Source organism: Poecile atricapillus, chromosome 3 (assembly GCF_030490865.1).
Source record: "Poecile atricapillus isolate bPoeAtr1 chromosome 3, bPoeAtr1.hap1, whole genome shotgun sequence".
Taxonomy (NCBI): Eukaryota; Metazoa; Chordata; class Aves; order Passeriformes; family Paridae; genus Poecile; species Poecile atricapillus.
This window is the reverse complement of record NC_081251.1, coordinates 101,745,415-101,763,479: the sequence shown is the minus strand read 5'-3', so window position 1 is coordinate 101,763,479 and position 18,065 is coordinate 101,745,415. Positions and strand designations below refer to the sequence as shown.

At 39.1% G+C, this 18,065-nt stretch overlaps 1 protein-coding gene across 2 annotated transcripts in view; it reads left to right on the top strand.

Moving 5' to 3' along the window:
* The window catches only part of FBXO11 (F-box protein 11), a 70,257-nt gene that overhangs the window by 50,833 nt on the left and 1,359 nt on the right, over positions 1–18,065 (top strand). For both annotated transcript variants that reach the window (XM_058834192.1, XM_058834191.1), the window contains exons 10-22: positions 2,684–2,790; positions 2,878–3,015; positions 10,905–11,122; positions 11,434–11,519; positions 11,601–11,695; positions 12,774–12,896; positions 12,999–13,084; positions 13,475–13,551; positions 13,666–13,809; positions 14,696–14,806; positions 15,979–16,086; positions 17,386–17,494; positions 17,910–18,008. In XM_058834192.1, the coding sequence (XP_058690175.1) occupies positions 2,684–2,790; positions 2,878–3,015; positions 10,905–11,122; positions 11,434–11,519; positions 11,601–11,695; positions 12,774–12,896; positions 12,999–13,084; positions 13,475–13,551; positions 13,666–13,809; positions 14,696–14,806; positions 15,979–16,086; positions 17,386–17,494; positions 17,910–18,008 (1,501 nt within the window). The remainder of the gene's footprint in view (positions 1–2,683; positions 2,791–2,877; positions 3,016–10,904; positions 11,123–11,433; positions 11,520–11,600; positions 11,696–12,773; positions 12,897–12,998; positions 13,085–13,474; positions 13,552–13,665; positions 13,810–14,695; positions 14,807–15,978; positions 16,087–17,385; positions 17,495–17,909; positions 18,009–18,065) is intronic.

Here is an 18,065-nt window from a genome sequence, read left to right as displayed (position 1 = left end):
GAGATAGGGGAAGGAGAGTGAAAGCAATTATGAAACAGAAGAAAGAAGAAGTTATTAACAGTTAATACAAATAGGAAATAAGGGATTGAAGGAAACTGTGGGGACCTCCCTCCAAAATAAAAACACACAACTTTACTGCCACAAAGAACTTGATAAACAAGACAAGATGCAACATCTATATAAAAGAGACAGTGTTTGTGTCTTAATCTGGGGAACAAAGGGAGTTTTAGCAGTGATGCTGATCCATCATAGAATGGAAAAATTTGAATGGCGAAGTGTTGTGTAATTTTTGTTCCATATTTAATGAGAATAGGCAGGAATGATAAATGCCCTCATCCCCTAGAGGGATAATGAAACACGTTCCACTCTTGACAGTAACTGTGGATGAGGTTAAACAGCTGTAAAAATAGACATTCTAAAATCATGCAGGAGTTCAGAAAGAACTGGCCAAGAAGTTCTCTGGCTTCCTATTGTGTATCAGTGGTAACTTGAAACCCTGATGAGATGGTCTTTGTCCCTGGAGGAGGACAAGTCTTGCAGGGGCAAGACTACACAGGATGAAGTATGGCAGGAGTACTGTCTCTTGATCCTGGGTAGAATGATGAGGTATAAATGCAGGGGTTTCGTCAATCAAGAATTTAAAATGTATGATGAATCAAATGAGTATGTATTTACAGAAAGTTACAGTGGTTGCATTATACTGTTAGCATTTTGATTACTTTCTTTGACCAAAAGAAGGCAGCAGTCTCAGTATAATTACACAGATCCTTGAAAAATGTTTGACATCAACACATAGTGCCTTAAAAGTTAGAGTTCTACAGAATGCCCAGAACCTACACGAAATAAATGAAAAATAACTTTCAGGGTAACTGTAAAGGCTGCTTTTGGTGTTTATTTTGAAGATATCCAGAGAAATAAGATCCATATTAACGAGACCTGTAAACAACAAGGACTTTACTATTGAGTATTATAGATACAATATGAATGTAGTATAACTACAATCTTAAAAATAACCAGGAGGATGGATTGCTGTGACCTTCCTGGTAGGTGGACTGTCAAACACCACTCACATTAGTCTGCCAAAGTGCAAAGTTGCACATGCAACTTGGTTTTGTTCCTATTTCTAAGTGCTAGACCCCTTTCCTGGAAAGCTAGGAAAGAGTCACTGTGGATAAACTGCTAAATGTGAGCCCTCATGTAGTCGAGTGGCCAAAAGAACTGATGTGGTCCTTAGTTACACCTGTGGGAATCCCGAGTCAAAGTAGAGACTGTGTTAACGCCTCTTCTTAGTCCTGCTTGAGAATCAAGTGCTCTTTTCTGGTGTCCATAGCAACATGCTGGAAAATTTAGAAACTGTTCAATGAAAAGTCATATAAGGTAAAGCAGAAAACTTTGATTGTAGTGAAAAACACAGTGGCTGCCATTTGCTACTTTATCAAGGAGGAAGCTGAAGGAGCACATTGCTTGCATTGAACATGTGTGTGCATTGGGTATGGCATACACTGGTATAAAGAGAACTGGGTGCCAAAGCTGGAGGAATTCAGATGAGCAATTAAAGTGTAAATTAAAAGGACAATGGCCCTCTAGCCAGCTAACAGGCTTTATGCTGGTTTCTCAGTTGCTGGAAATCATAAAGTTATCAAAATTTAAATATGTTTCTACAAGATATGTGCTGAAGTTCCTGGTACTGGAGTTGAAGCAGGACTTAATTCAGGGAATTAGTATAGCCTGTATTATTCATAAGGTCAGACTAGACAATCAAAATAATTTCTTTAGGAATTAAAAAAAAATAAGCTCTCTGTAAATGAGTCTTTTAATTATTTAAGCCTAGTCTTTGTGGTGCTTTGCTAGAAGGACATATAAAAACTGACTAACAGAGCAGGTACTGTCTTGCTTATTTGGTGATGTTTAATTGTGGGGAACGTGTGTTATGTAGGCCAGGTTCCCTGAGATGAGCTCCTGCCTTTAAGAAATCACTGTTGATTTTAGTGGCTGTGGAATTTCATGTTGTCACACTTCATGGAGTTCAGGGAATTGAGCTGATCTGCTGAAGTCCTGAGCAGTTTTGAGTCCTAGTTTCCTGGAAAATATTTATTTTCTGAGTTATGGTATGGTAGCTGAAATAATTCAAGGAGTTTTGTAATTCAGCTGGGAAGAGACCTGTTGGTTTCTGATGTTTATTCTGTACTCGAGACTGTGCATCTGTGTCCTGCTGAATATCGGGTAGGCAGTGTGTCTTTGTATGCTACAAAATTATTGTTTGGCCTCTTGAAAGTACTGAGTTGTGAAAATTTAAAGGGAAGCAAAACAAGGCAGTAATTAGCAGAGAAATTTGTTAGATTTCTGTTGTCCTCTGCTATGAACAGTCAGTATATGGTGGGGCTAACACGGGGAAATAAATGAGTGAAAATTTTCATAAGCATGAATTATTGTATAAACCATTGTCCTGGCAGCTGTTTAACCTTGGCAGGGTGATTTTAAAGCAACTCCTACCATGGTTTTTGCATCTGCAAAATGATGACATTAGTGTTTTTCTGCCAGTGGCTTGCAATGCTTTGGCTCTCTGCACACCAGATCTTTTTAAAATATCAGTTCACACTAACTTTTTTTGTGAAAGCACTGCCAGACTATTTATAAATACACTATGCTTTGAAGCTATGGTAACTGTACTGTTTTCTTCCAGTTGGCTCTGCAGTATGTGTTAGTGGCCAGGGAGCTTGTCCTACTATTAAACACTGTAACATCAGCGACTGTGAAAATGTTGGACTTTATATTACAGACCACGCACAGGTAATTTTCCATATTAATTTCTTTACTTTGATAAAGTTGTTTACTGTTCTTGATTCCTGTCTTAATTTACTTTTTTTTTCTCCTCAGGGAATATATGAGGACAATGAGATATCCAATAATGCGTTAGCAGGGATTTGGGTTAAAAACCATGGAAATCCCATTATCAGACGGAATCACATTCACCACGGACGTGATGTTGGCGTTTTCACTTTTGACCATGGAATGGTAACCTATATTTGATTACATTCTTTGACCAAAAGAAGGCAGCAGTCCCAGTATAATACTTTTTTTTTGAAGAAAGAAATACACATTGTAGAACTGAAGTCTTCAAATTTTGCCTGTCATTGGGAAAATGTGTTTTAAAAATGTGCATTTTCTCATTAATATATACTTTAAAGTATGCCTACTGTTGTTCTCTTGCCCTTAAGTGGGAGACTTCACCTTGAAGACAATTTTAGCTGAAAGAGGTTTAAGCAAGCTTTTTGCAATTGATTGGCATTGTGTTACATTGTATTATGCTGCAGTGACAAAATACCTCTTGAAATAAGGTGTAAACTGTAGGCTTACATTTATACTTCATTCTTTTCCCTTTGAAATGGAACAAAAATAAGGTGCTAGATGATTTAGAAATTAAAAAAACATGCTTCGTGGAGACTTAGCCTTATTTTAATGTTAAAACTCTGAAATGGTATGTACACCTTCTCTGGAAAGAAGAGGACTTCTGTAGCAGGGAATTAGTTGTGGAATTTGACACAGAATTTCTATCAGAATTCAGACCTTCTTTCATAAATGTGTTTATTTGTGTGGGGTGAAGCTCATCACTTCCAAGTACATGTACAGTAGTGAGAAATGACATTCATAGCCCTTGAAATAGAATAGATTTTTGTCACTGAAATAAAAGATGATTTGCTGATTTGTTTCAGGAAAATATTCTGTATGTCTAACAAAGAGTGCCAAATGATTGTTTTTCCTGCTTGAACGGCAAATTCCCGATTCCCCACACTCAGCTGGCAAAACAAGAAGTTTTCTTTTAGGCACTCTTAAAATGGCAGATCTCTAAGGATGCTTTACATAGGATGCAAAAGCTCTTGATCCCCAGGTGTGAGAAGTCAAGAAAGGAAGGCAAGAGACCTGCTGGGTTGGGCAAGAAAGAAATGCACAGGCAGTGGAAGCAGGGACAGGTGACCTGGGAAGAGTCCAGGCACTGTCCAGTTGTGTAGGGATGGGGTCAGTAAGGCCAGAGCATGGATGGAGCTGAACTTAGCAAGGCAAGGAATGGAAGGGAAGGCTTCTGCAGGTATGTCTTTCAGAAGAGGATGGCAAAAAAACCAAAACAACACATCACCCCACCCCCCTTCCATGAGCAACAGCAGTGACAAGAGATGAGGAGAAGGCTGAGTCACTCAACAACATTTTGCCTCAGTTTTTACTGGCAGTCTATCTTCCCACACCTCTTTAGGAGGAACCTCGAGGCAGGGACAGTGGGAGCAAAGGCACTCCCTGTAAGAGAAGAAACACATTTGTGACCGCTTGAGGAACCTGAATGTACAAAAGTCTATGGAACCCAGTGAGATGTCAGTGCCAAGCCACTCTCCATGCCATTTGAAAAGTCATCACAGTCAGGTGAAGTCCCTGGTGACTGGGAAAAGGGAAACATTGTGTCCATTTTGAATAAAGGGCAGAAAAGAGGACCCTGGCAGGTACCAACCTGTCAGCCTCACCTCTGTGCCTGGGAAGATCATGGAACAGCTCCTTCTGGAAGCTGTGCTAAGGCTCATGGGGCACAGGGAGGTGACTGGTGACAGCCAGCATGGCTCCACAAGTCCTGCCTGACCAACTCAGTGACCTTCTGTGATGGGGTGACTGCATCAGTGGAGAAAGGAAGGGCTATGGATGTCTTTTAAGTGGACTCCTGTAAGGTCTTGACACATTCCCCTACAACATCCTTTTCTCTAAATGGTAAAGATGTGGGTTCGATAGATAGACTGCTTAGTGGATGAGGAATTGTTTGGATAGTTGCATCCAGGGGGTAGATGCCGGTGGCTAAATCATGTCTTTCAGTGGTCTGTACTGTACCATTCATCAGTGATACAGACAGTGGGATCAAGTGCACCCTCAACAAGTTCTAACCCAGACCTATTCAGGTTTTTGATGAGAGTTGGCAGATGGGAAATAGCATTAACATGAAATCCACTGTGGTTGGAATCTAGCGAGGCCTTTTTCCTTTTTTCACCCTCCCCGGGTGCTGGGGAGGCAGAGATAAAAGGTCAGTGTCGTGCTAGTGGTAGCTGTTGGATTTGTAGTTTTCTGGTTTCAGTAGAAGGCAAACAGGGTTGCTGTTTTTGCCGCCAGCATAAAATCTTGCTAGTAGAAGGTGAAGCACGGTGGGATTCTTTGGGTAGGTGCCTCTTCTCCACTCTTATAGTTACATCCTGAGGGCTTATTCTGTTGGGCAAGATTGCACCAGCTGAGAATGCCCTGCTGGCAGCCCTCTTGTGATGGATGGCTTTACATCATTTTCTGTTCTCTAGAGATGATGTTGTTTGGCTGGTTTGCAAGGAGTGGTGGCAGATGTCTTTGGTTTATATTATCTCATTGTTTGGACTGCATTAAGCAGTGTTAACATACTGTACAAGCACTTCTAATCTGCTTCAGTGGATACATATATCTGTACATCCCTTCAAGACTTACACAGGCTTGGAAACATGGGATGAAGTGATTTCAGCTATAGAAAAACTGGTAAAGGGAAGTGCTTTAGCAACTCCTGCAGGGGAGGTGTCTGTGTGTAGGCTTGAGGGTTAGTTGGAAAGTCCGGGTAGGAGCTGCTTCTTGTTTAAGTACTGAAGTATAAATATTAAATATATGAGTACTGAAATATTAAAAAAATTAAAAAGCTAGGCTGAATTCACTTGATTAATTTTAAATAAAAATGTATTTGATCTTTTTTCTTACTGATGAAATGCCTGTTTCAGAGCTGTGATCAGTGTGGTATCACAAGCAAAATGGAATGGAAATAAATGTTTCTCTTTTGTTTAAGGGAAACAGTAGCACATGAAAGAGAATGAATAATATTTATCTCAACTGCAAATATTATTGAAATATTTCATAGTCATAAACTCCTTTGAAAGATTCAGCCCCCCCATGTCTCAGAGTCTGGCAACACCTTCTACATTTGCATCATGTCTAGTGATAAGAGTCAATGGAATTACATCATTGGCAATACTTATAGCCTTGTTAACTGACAAAGTGACGTGGTATCCTTCTGATACAAGTCCTATATTCCTAAACAAATTAATGGATTTTGTATTTTTGCTTCTCTCACTTCTCTTCTGATATTTTCTGTATTTTTTCTTTTTTTTTTTTATTGCTTGGAACTGTGAAGTGAGATAAGTGCATTCCAGTGCTGAATTCTTACCCTACACGTTTTTTTCCCGTGGGTTTCTGTGCTGGAGCACTGTCTCCAAAAGGTTCAAGAGTGCTTTGTTTTTCAGTTTCATGTTCTCAGATTGTTCTTTGTGTTTTGATACTTGTAGAAACTCAACCTTTTATTTCTAAACTGGCAATATCCTGACATTTGTCTTAGTGCTGTGACAAATACGCAACAAGCTGGCGTTAAAAATGCAGTGTGGCATTGACAGCCGTGGGTTCCTTATCCTGACCACTCAGGTGCCTGAGATAAGTTACCAGGCATCTGTCATAAATTGTATTTTGAAGTTGCATGCAAACAACAGAGAAGTTCCAATTAAATGTAAGAATAAACATAATTTTACAGTTTAAAGCTGAGCTCTAGGCACAACAGTTCTCATTGTCCCCAAATGAGAAGCTCGGGGGATTTCTTTCTGATGAAATAAAAGTGTAGCAGCATGGGTCTAAGTTGATCTAAGGGTCTAAGGCTAATCATGCCTTGTTTATATCTCTGTCTTCTAAATACTACAAATCAGATAATTTAAAAAAAAAGTATATATAAAGTCCAAAAAAAAAAAAAATTAAGCATATGCCAGATTCTATACAGACTACATTAAAAATTCAATTTGCCTTTTGCTGTGCATAAAAATAAAGGGTTTGTTTTGCATCTTGGATGTTATTTTCTTTATGTTGTATTTGAATATTCATAAAATGCACTAACTCCCAAATAAGGGCCCTTCCAGGGTTTGGAAGGCAAATTTTTGTAAGAATAGGCAGTTACTCTTCTTCTATATTTGTTTCCCTGTTGTCCTTTTTTAAAAATTTTTTTCTTTTTTTTCCCCTACCCTATTGGGAATACCAGAGTCAATAAATATTTGGGAAATGTTAATTCTTACACAAGTATATCTTTTCTCTTTTAATACAGTGTTGTTCAAACTAATATGAAATGCCTCTGTGTTTCTGTAACGTAATCTTCAAAACAGAGAGAAAAAAAAAGCACCCTTTTAGAAATAAAGGGCAGAGAAATCTGAGAAGAAAAGCAGCAACAAAATCTCATCAGTTAAAGGTTTTAACTCTAAAGCATTTCAAAGCTGTGTTTGTTAGATTAGACAACATGCAGAAAGGAAAAAACCATCCAAGTTCAGTTACTGAATCAGTCTTGATGTAAAAAGTTTTCTGAGTTTTTCCAGCTGTGCAGGATCACATCTTTTTCTGAACAGTGTGTGCCAGGTGGGGACATCAGCATTATCATTGTTGTGATGTTTGTTTCCTATTCCTTTACCTGCTCAGATCTTACCAGGCTGCAGAAGTGTTCTTGCCCACGCATGCTGTCAGTGTAGCTGTCATTTTGTGTCCACAGCTAATGCTCTGCCTGGGATTGTAAATAAATTTGATATACAGAGCCACTTCTTAATATTTAGGGTTTTCAAGCAGAAAGCTACTTGGTAGTTTTGTGTAAGACTGTAATACTTTTTCCACAGGCATGCTTTATTTTTTCTTATTAATCATAAGGACCTTTTTTTCCTTAGCAATCCTGGCACTGTCTGGTGCTGTCCCCTCCAGGTTCTTCTGTTAGCTGTGAAATTATTACCAGAAACCCCCACAAAAGCCCAAGTCAAACACTCAGCACACTTGAAAACCATTCTTAGAAGGAGGTGGAGGCAATTTAAGGCTTGCAGTCCCTCTGTGCAGAGGAGGGGTATTGACCTGCCTGACCTCAATAGCTGCCTGGCAGAGTCTCCCTGAAGGATCTGGCCTTGAGCTGCCCAACAGCTGGACAGAGCATAAGGGTTGGGCAGCTCGAGTGTGCTGAGTGGAGCGGCTGTGTCTGATGGTGGTAACTTGTAGCTGGAGCTGGCAGTGAGCTTGGTGTTAGCAGTGTTGGTGCTCCCTGTGGATAATGCGTCATGGAACTCCATACTTGGAAATGCAGTTTTTGTTTTAAAAAAATACTGACTTTACAGAGACAAAATGTTGTCTGAAGCCCTGTGTGATTTTTTGGGATCCACAAGTTCATCACCAGACCTCTTTGAGAGGCTGTAGTTCAAAGGCAGAATAATGCCTCTGGTGGCTGAAAAGATACCAGGGATTGCCTCGGGACATCTTAAAGACTGAAGTCAGTATTAGTCCTTTCTAGGGGGTGAATGAATTTGGACCAAAAAAGTCGCAGGTGTCAACAGAGAATGTTATAGTAAACAAAGGCATAGGAAATAAGAAGTGTGGAATGAGTTGGTTGCTCAGAACGGTAGAAATGCATTCATTTCTGACAAGCAGCAGCTCTGTTGGTCTTGCTGACTTGAGTTTAACAATGATGCACACAGGTGATGGTCAGACTTGGTCTCAACAGATGCAGAAATCCACTGGGTTTAACTGCATCAACTCAAAGCCAGGCCTTTAGCTTAAGCCGACGCTGATTAAGGTGGACTGGGCTCTTTAATACAGTTTCTCTTCATGGATACTGAATGTTATAGGATCTTAGTCAGCAGAAAGCCTTGACTTTCTAACCCACTAGTCAGGCTTGTGGAGGAATCTGAAATACAGATTTCTTTTGTTTTATTCTCCCCCTTTGGAGGAACATTTCCTTCACAAAGGCTTACAGCAGTCCAACATTTTTCAGGTTAAATACTGGTGCATGCTGAAGCTTGTGGAGATCCTGCAGGCCACATGTGAAAGGCTCTGTTTGTTTGCAGCTTCTGCCTGGAATCCAAAATGACTGTGATGAAGCACACCTGAAATACCCTTTTCCTTTCATCAGGGTGGTGTAGTCAAAAACATATTTGGCACTCTGAGAATAACGTGTGAAGTAATTAAAAATATGTCAGATCATGTTTAGTAATATTTTAATTTAAATTGTATATTCCATCAGGAGAATCAGGCTTGCCTTTATATACCAAATTAACATTTTAGGTGAGTTTCTCTGAGGTCTTCATTTTAAGTGAAAATTAGGGACAAGAAGTGATTGTTTTCAGGATAAGTCAAAAGACTGCCTGTTGGCATGAAGGCATATTTCTGAGGAGATCTTTGGATTCCCATGTCTCTTAGTGTGTAGCTTCCTTGAGAGCTCTGAAACCATCTTGACTCACTTAGGATTGGATTTCTTCAAAGTTCTTGAAAAAAACTACAGAAAGTAGGCATCTTCCATTTGACTTTATTTGTTACCAAGAGGAGTCTGAGGAGCCAAGCTGTGCACATGGATAATACTTTTTTGCAGAATCTTTAATCCATGCGCTGCCTTTCCTGACTGCAGTCCTTAGAGTAGGGATAAGAGTATGCTGTCTGGATTTCCTTGTTAAACTGGATGTATTTCTGATTTTCTTGTAGTCAGTGCTTGATGGAGTCCCATAGGAATTCACAGCACAGTGGAAACAGGGTGCTGACTGCCTAGGTTGGCACTAAATTGAGCAATTTCTACCTGATAGGTAGTAGAAACTCCAGGCCTGAAGCATTCCTGGTAGTAGATCATGTAAGCATGGAATCCAGTTACTCTGAGTGGTAGCAGTAATTGTGGGGGATTTTTTGTTTAGTTTTTTGTGGTTTGTTTTTGGGTTTTTTAGTGCACAAGTATAACAAGTCTCATGATGAGCAGGTCTAAGTAACTAACTTAGGTGGCTACAGGAAAAATGGTTGCCTGCTGGAGAGAGTCTTGGAGCTTTCAGGCGCTTGCATGTAAGCCATCCACAAATTGCAGCACATCACTTGGTAGTTGTCTACCATCTCTAATAAGAGATGCTTCTTGTCTTTCAGTTTAGTTTCTGTTTTTCTAGTTGGGCAAAATAGGTATGAAATACCATTAAAGTTCACCTTAAGAATAGGTTTAATTTGAATATTAAAATGTTCTAGGACCACATCAGGAAAATGCTGTGCAAGAACTGACACAGTTACTTAGCAAAGCCCTGGAAGTAGAATTGGAGAAATCATCAGGCAGGAAACAATTATATTGCCAGATGAACTTCCAGGTGGGCCAGTTCATGGTGCTGTTCCTTGGTTGGCATGGAAGGAGTGTGCCTGGGATGGCTTTGTGCAGTGGCCTTTTTTTCCCCTGCCCATAGCAATATTTATAATGGTCTTGTTCAAATAGAGTTGTGGTGTAGATCTGTCACTACTGTCACAGTGTCTCAGTGTACACCATTTTAAAAAAGGGAAAAAGGAACAAATTGTACCACTTGGCCACTCAGACCAATCCAACCCTAGAAAAATTCCTGAATTCCCACATTCGTATTAGTTGTTTTGATCAGTTGTTTCAAAGAAATTTAGCACACTTCTTCCTAAAGAAATCATATTTTTTTGCCAAATGTATATAGTTCCTGGTCTGAAAACAAGCAGGTAGTCTTCTCCATAGCACTGTCCTTTCTGTGTTGGGCCTGTGGACATTATGGCCTTTGAAAGGAGTCTGATCCTTAGGAGCTGCTGAGGAAACCTGATACTGAGTCCTATTCAATGTGCTATATCTAGAGTTGCCATTTTTTCTTGGTATTCCGTGAGTAGTCATAAATAGCAATGCAAACACAGTATCTTTGAAACAGTATTTTATTTTTGGAAAAATGAAATTATGTATTTGTTTTAATAAGCTATGTAAGTACTTACATGTTGTCAGTTTTGGTACTGTTTCCTTTTAAATGAGGATTGAATTTAAAAGCAAGGGGAGAGGAGGGAATAACCTTCATTTTAAAAAGGACTTTTACAGGATACTGCATGTTTTATATTTTAAGGGTTATTTTGAAAGCTGCAACATCCATAGAAACCGGATAGCAGGCTTTGAAGTGAAAGCATATGCCAACCCAACAGTTGTGCGGTGTGAAATCCATCACGGCCAGACTGGAGGAATCTATGTGCATGAAAAAGGAAGAGGACAATTCATAGAGAACAAAATCTATGCAAACAATTTTGCAGGTGTTTGGATTACCTCAAACAGTGACCCGACAATAAGGTATTGTTTTCCTCATTATTATTTTACTATGTAGAAGAAGAGGATTTGGTGGGGATGGGATAGGTGTACTTTAATTTAATTTAATTAAGAGGAGCTGTAAATGCTCCTGTATATGTAGAAATAAAATATCTTTGTTCAGTTGAACTGCATTTTTAATTTATGTGTGCACTTAGAGGTAAATCTTTCTGAAAGCAACAGAACATAAGTTCTTTATTTTAAATCTGAATGGGGTACAGTCCTGGCCACTACATACGTATGTGGTATTGTACAGTGTATTAGAATAACTTCATAATGTTGATTTTTTTTCTTAGGGGCAATGCAATTTTTAATGGAAATCAAGGTGGTGTTTATATCTTTGGTGATGGAAGAGGCCTTATTGAAGGAAATGACATTTATGGTAAGCTGATTTTCTTGCTGCATATTGATTTCTGAGAAAAATGAATGTGTAAGTTGTATTAAATAACACTTTTGTTGACAGGTAATGCATTAGCAGGAATACAGATTCGAACAAACAGCTGTCCCATCGTTCGACACAACAAGATTCATGATGGTCAACATGGAGGAATTTATGTAGTAAGTGCAGCCTAGGACTTAGGACCTAGGCACAGACTTGTGTTCAGTTTTAGAAATGTTGGGGAAAATGTACCCTATGTGAAATGTTTGTGCTTAAAATACATGAGCTTCTTATGTTATAAACCAGGTTCATGGTAAGTGACTGAAGCTGGTGCTACTATTTAAAAGATGAAGGCTTTTATGAATGCCATTAAATTATTCCTATTACAGAGTAAAATATTTAAAATGGGATAGATTACAGAATTTTATTGTTGCTTGGTTGAAAGCTTTTTGAAAAGTCTTAGTTTTCATAGTAGTATGTCATATTTTTTTTTAAAAAAAACAAACCTGTTCAGCTCTTTTGCAGTGTAATGTGTTTACCAGTAACCTCAGAGATTTTTATTTTTTTTTTACTGCCTTCAGGATGATAGAAATTGCAATTGTTGTATTGAAAAAGTGGGAAATAAAGCACAATTCCCAACGTGTGCAAGGGCTCTGCTAACTGAACTGAAAGAGCTGTCAGGTTCCCTTAAGCAATACCAGATTTTCAGAAATATGTCTGTCTTTCTGCCAAAGGTTATCTAAGGTTATCTAAGCTGCAAGTGTGCAGCTTCATCTCTTCATTGAGTAAATTTAACCAGAACAGCTTCTTCCCCTGACTGAGAAAATGGTTATTTGACCTCTGAGCCCAGACATGTGGTGGGGATGGTGACCTTCAGAGCCATGCCAGCTTTTTGTCTTTCTGGGGGACACAGCTGGATGTAGGTTTAAGAACCACAAGCCAGGGCTTTCATGTGAGTGCACAGCACTGGGGAGGCACCTCTCCTACCAACAGCCAGCCAGACATTTACAAATAACACTGCAGAGCCTTGAAACAGAGTGATTTACATGCAGGGTATTCTTTGTTTCATGGCAAATATTCAAAATCATGATATGCTGTTATTTAAAAAAAAAAAAAAAAAGCGAAAAAGCTGACTCAAATGGAAAGGAATTACTTTGCTACAGTAAAGAAGCCAGGGGTGGGAGGGATGGGTACAGGAGGAAAAAGAGTATTGGTGATTGGCAGGCTTTCTTAACTCTTAAACTGTCTTGTATTTAGCATGAAAAAGGACAAGGTGTGATTGAGGAAAATGAAGTTTACAGTAACACATTGGCTGGAGTCTGGGTGACAACAGGGAGCACTCCAGTCTTGAGGAGAAACAGAATACACAGTGGGAAACAAGTGAGTTTTGCTCTGCGGTTACAAGGGGGCCACAGAAAAGAAAGTCCTGTGGTTTTGTGCCTCATTACTTTGGAACTAATAATATAATTCTTGATGTGTTAGGTTGGAGTTTATTTTTATGACAATGGACATGGCGTTTTAGAAGACAATGACATCTATAATCACATGTACTCAGGGGTTCAGATAAGGTAACATTTATTCTGATTTTATGCCAAAACAGACGTAGCTTGTTATGTGCTCTATTGTGTCTTTTTAGCTGTTCTTGTCATTTTGTTTATAAAAATAACTTTTTTTGAAATCTAATACATCTGAACACCCTCTGCTTTAACCTACAAGAAAGTTACCACAAATACTGCCTGGGTATTGACTGGAATGTGTGGCCCTTGAAGTCTGTAAAGCTAAAATACGTTCGCATGTTTGGAAAGAGCTATATTTTAGTAAGATTTTTAAGCTGTGAGATCCATGGGGCACTTCTTTAGAGGTGTTTGAGATGCTTGGCCTTGGGATATAGTAAATGACTATAAATTACTTATTTTTAAAGACTTTTAAATGACTTCTTTGTTTACATTTCACTCTAGAACTGGAAGCAACCCCAAAATTAGACGCAACAAGATCTGGGGGGGTCAGAATGGTGGTATTCTTGTCTATAATTCTGGTAGGTTATTTTTCCCGGTTTATCCAGAATTGTTTGTGTTCTGTGGTGTTATATTATCTTCTCATTTATTACACTTTTTGATTTTATTTTTTTCCACCCTTCCTTGAATTTTAGGGCTTGGATTTATAGAAGACAATGAAATTTTTGATAATGCAATGGCTGGTGTATGGATTAAAACAGACAGTAATCCTACACTAAGAAGAAATAAAATCCATGATGGAAGAGATGGAGGCATCTGTATATTTAATGGGGGAAGAGGTAACTTCTTCCCTTACTGTTTTTAACTGAATGTTCTGGATAAGAGTTAAATTTCAGTTTAAGCAGTGTTTTTTTTTTAAAGTGCTCTTTAGAAACATAGCTCTTGTCTTCCAAAGTGATAAAATAGTTATAGCGAACATACCCTAATGCTTTTTAGCCTTAATTACATTAGTAATACTGAAATCTGTGGGAGACAGAGAGGTAATTAATCTCATCCAAGATAAATGTTAGATTGCTGCTTAGGACAGTACTTTTATCCCATTTGCTTTTGTAAGCTTTGCTGTTTGACTGAAACAGTGTTGAATTCAAGTCATGTAGTCAGAATCATGCACCTGAGCAGTTTAGATTCAGGAGAAAAAAAACCCACAGATCTTTAAGGAATCTTTTGCATACTTGTAAATTCAGAAGTGGTCCCTGTCTGAAATCCCCTGACTCTTGTGTATCCTGATATCAGCTTCTGATATTCTTTAGATAATCACTTGCGCTTAGTGAGCTTTAATTTTAAGTCAGTGGTTTAAAGTAATCCTGTCCTATAACAAAAAAATGCTTGGCTTTGGCAGTCTGCTCATGTCAGAATACAAGAAGAGAGAGCTGTTAGAAAAATTAAAGAAAAATTTGGAAAGCAGAAAGACTTAGTTTTCTGTAGTGGTGCCTATGATTGCAAATTCCATGCTGTGTACTGAAAAAATACACTTCCAAAATTATACACAGAGAACTACTTTAAACTGGTATCACTGATGTCAGTGCTACTGGTGCATGTTCTCCAAATGAAAGGAATTATTAGCAGGATTATGACACATAAGATCCTTTGAAAAGATTCCACAGGAAGGTTACAGGTCAGGAAGCGCTCCTGAGCTCAAATGTAACATTTGTTGGTCTGTCATAGGTCTTCTGGAAGAGAATGATATCTTCAGGAATGCACAAGCTGGTGTTCTTATCAGCACCAATAGCCACCCTGTGCTAAGGAAAAACCGAATATTCGATGGGTTTGCTGCAGGTTTGTGCTGTTTAAATCAAATTTGGAAGCTTGGAGTGAGCTCCTCCGAAAGCTTTCTTTGAGTTTCTTTACCCCATGGTGTTCAGACATTTTAAAAAAGGCTGGGATATCCTTCAGTGTATTCCAGAAGTCATTTGGGAATTCAGAATTGTAGTCAGGGTGTATTTTCAGCAGTCTTGGAATTACAGCATGTTAGGAACTGACACATACTCTGTCTTCACATTTTTTTGTGAAATACTTTTCATTATTTTGTTTTAGAGGCAATTGGTAAAGTTGTCTAGGACATACTCATAGCTGATGTGCTGGATGATGGTACGAATATCTTGTCACTGCTTTAAAACCTAGGAAACGGAGCAAATACACACTTAAAGATATTTGAATTGCATCTCAAGTTCAACTTTCTCACTCCACAAAGTTGAAAACTTGTAAAAATGAATGTTTCTTTCTCCAAAAGAGATGAAGAATGTTTAACAGTGGTTTTTTGCACTTTTACTGTTTAATCATCACAGTTTCATACGTCTTGCATTCCATTCCATTTCAACTAAAATTGCATTCTTGAGTTTTCTCCCATCTTTCTTTCAGAAGAAGCAAGTTTTCTGAGAAGAGCCTCTAAAGGTGTTGTTTCAGTGTGGTGGGGGGGAAGGATAGGTTGCTGTCAAGAGCAGTCCTGGACAAATGACTTGGAAGACACGGGTTACTGATAAAAGCTAAGAATTAAAGAAATGAATTTTAGGTGCCCACCTTGAGAACTTTTAAAAAAAGATATTTTTAAAAGGGTAAGGTATGTGCACAAGAACTTTCAAATGTACATGAAGATGACAGCTCTAAGCACCCAGAAATCACATCCCCTTTGAAAATAAACATGATTATAGTACCATTTTATTATCAGATAAACTAAGAGAGTTTTGTTCCTCCCAGAAACGGTGCATGCCAGCTGTAGCTCTTTGAAAGGATTCAACAGCCGCTTTCGAACCTCAGTTTTGTAACAAATTACAGTGCATTTTTGTAGCCATGTTATTTTCCTTTCTTCCCCTTGAGTTTATGATGGCTTAAAAAAAAATCCCAACCAACCAACCAAGCTGTAGATTATGAGCACAGTACAAATGCACAACCACCAGGGATTTAACTTTGCCACTCTCTTTTCTCTCCTTTCTTCCCCTGACCCACTAAAGGTATTGAAATAACAAATCACGCGACTGCAACATTAGAAGGCAATCAGATTTTCAACAACCGCTTTGGAGGTTTATTTCTAGCATCTGGTGTCAATGTCACGATGAAAGGTGAGCCTGAGTCCTCCTGGCTTGTGTTTGGTCACTTGTTTAGTGCTGGGTCTTGGGTATATGGAACTTTGTGGCTCAGAGCTGGTACCACCTTAAGCAGAGTTGTGACTAAGTTTCAGCTGAAGGTAATGAGCCACACTAAGCTGTGTTAAGATTTTTAGACAAACAGATGCATTCAAAGGTAACTTAAAGTTTTGTTGTCATATTAAAACTCTGTGATCAGCTCTTCTGTCTCAAAATTCCTTCTGAACTGGTTCTTGATCTTTGGGCCATCTCATACTCCAGTTCTGAGTTAGTACAATGGAAAGTCTTTTTCTCTCATGTCAAAAAACAAATGTCCAGTAACGACACATGCATCACTTGGCTTAAAGGATCTAAAAGCATGAACATTCACAATTCCGAACACTTACTTTTCTCAGAAAATATGAACAGTTCACATACATAAAATTCCCTTGTATAGTGGGGAAGTGTGCATGAGACAGGATCCTATTGGATGAGATGAGAATGGTGGTTTGAGTGCCAGATAGCTCCAGGAGGTTATTAAAAAAAAAGGTTTTCAGGATTTTTACATACTTGCCTGTAGCTGTTAAACCCTTTCCTGTGGATGATTGTGCCTCTTAAAAAACAAGCTCTGGCTCCCTGCTTCCTGGACTTCCTGATGACATCACTCTGTGCTCTGATGCTGCTGGGAGTGGGCAAAACTTTTTGAGGTGCACTTTGAGATTAGACAGATTATCAGGTAGTTGAGTAACAGAGGGATTATCAAATTCGCTCTGCCTTGGACACATCTTGTACTGGAGCTGGTACTGGAACTGGTCAGACCTAATTTCCACTTCCATTGTATGGAAAGTGCCTTATTCCTAAACTTTCCTGGGGAAAGAGTCATCCTTTTCCTCTTTCTAAGGGATGTGTAAAAGGCCTTATGGCAAATGTGAGGCTTTCAAACATTGGGTTTCAGGCTCCTCAGCAGAAAACTTACACCTGCTAGGAAGGCTTGTGTGTGTCTAAGCATTTAACAGCCAAGTTCAAAAAGAGTATTTAAATGGACGCTATCAGGTATTTTATGCCAGGTGTGCAAAGAGGAACAGTGTTACTTGCTTCAGGAGTGCATGGCACACTAGGCATGTGGGCATTGAGGATTTTATATTCTTGAATGCCAGAATTGAAATGCAGGTATACAACTAACTGTTCCAAATGGGCCCTTTGCTTCAATGCCTCAAGGAAAAAAAATAAAAAAGAAAAAAAAAAAAGGTCATTGATCCAGATGTGATTAGTCCTGGATTTTTTTCCCCCCAACAGATAACAAAATTATGAACAATCAAGATGCCATAGAAAAAGCTGTCAGTAGAGGCCAGTGTTTATATAAGATCTCAAGCTACACCAGCTACCCGATGCATGACTTCTACAGGTAACAGGTTCTTTCCCATCACCTATAGTAAGGCTTTCCAATAAACCCCCTTTCTCTTCCAGCAAGGCCCCTAGAACAGTTGCTGGGTGTCAGTGAACACACAAATGTGTGCTTTTCCTCAGCTGCAACAGAAGAGGATTTAACAAGTTCCCATTTCCTGGAATTGGCTTTGGGCTTGAGGAAAAGATTGTTTCTGTGAACCTGAGCCCAAGGGGTTCCACAGCTCGACTGTGTTTGTGACTCAAGTAACAAAAAGTGTGCTGTGAAATCCAAGTTTGTGTAAAATTCTCAAACTTTACAGTCCTGTGCACCCTCTTTCCTTCAGTGCATTTGTGGCCCTCCAGCCTCCTGGAACACTTCCCTTGAGAGCTGGTCAGGTTTTGGCTCCTGCCTAACGTGCTGCTTTTCCCTCCAGATGTCACACCTGCAACACCACAGACCGTAATGCCATCTGTGTGAACTGCATCAAGAAGTGCCATCAAGGACACGACGTAGAATTCATTAGACATGATAGGTACGTTTCCAGCCAGGGCATGGGGCTGCTCCCAGAGCAGGAGGGAATGGCCACTAA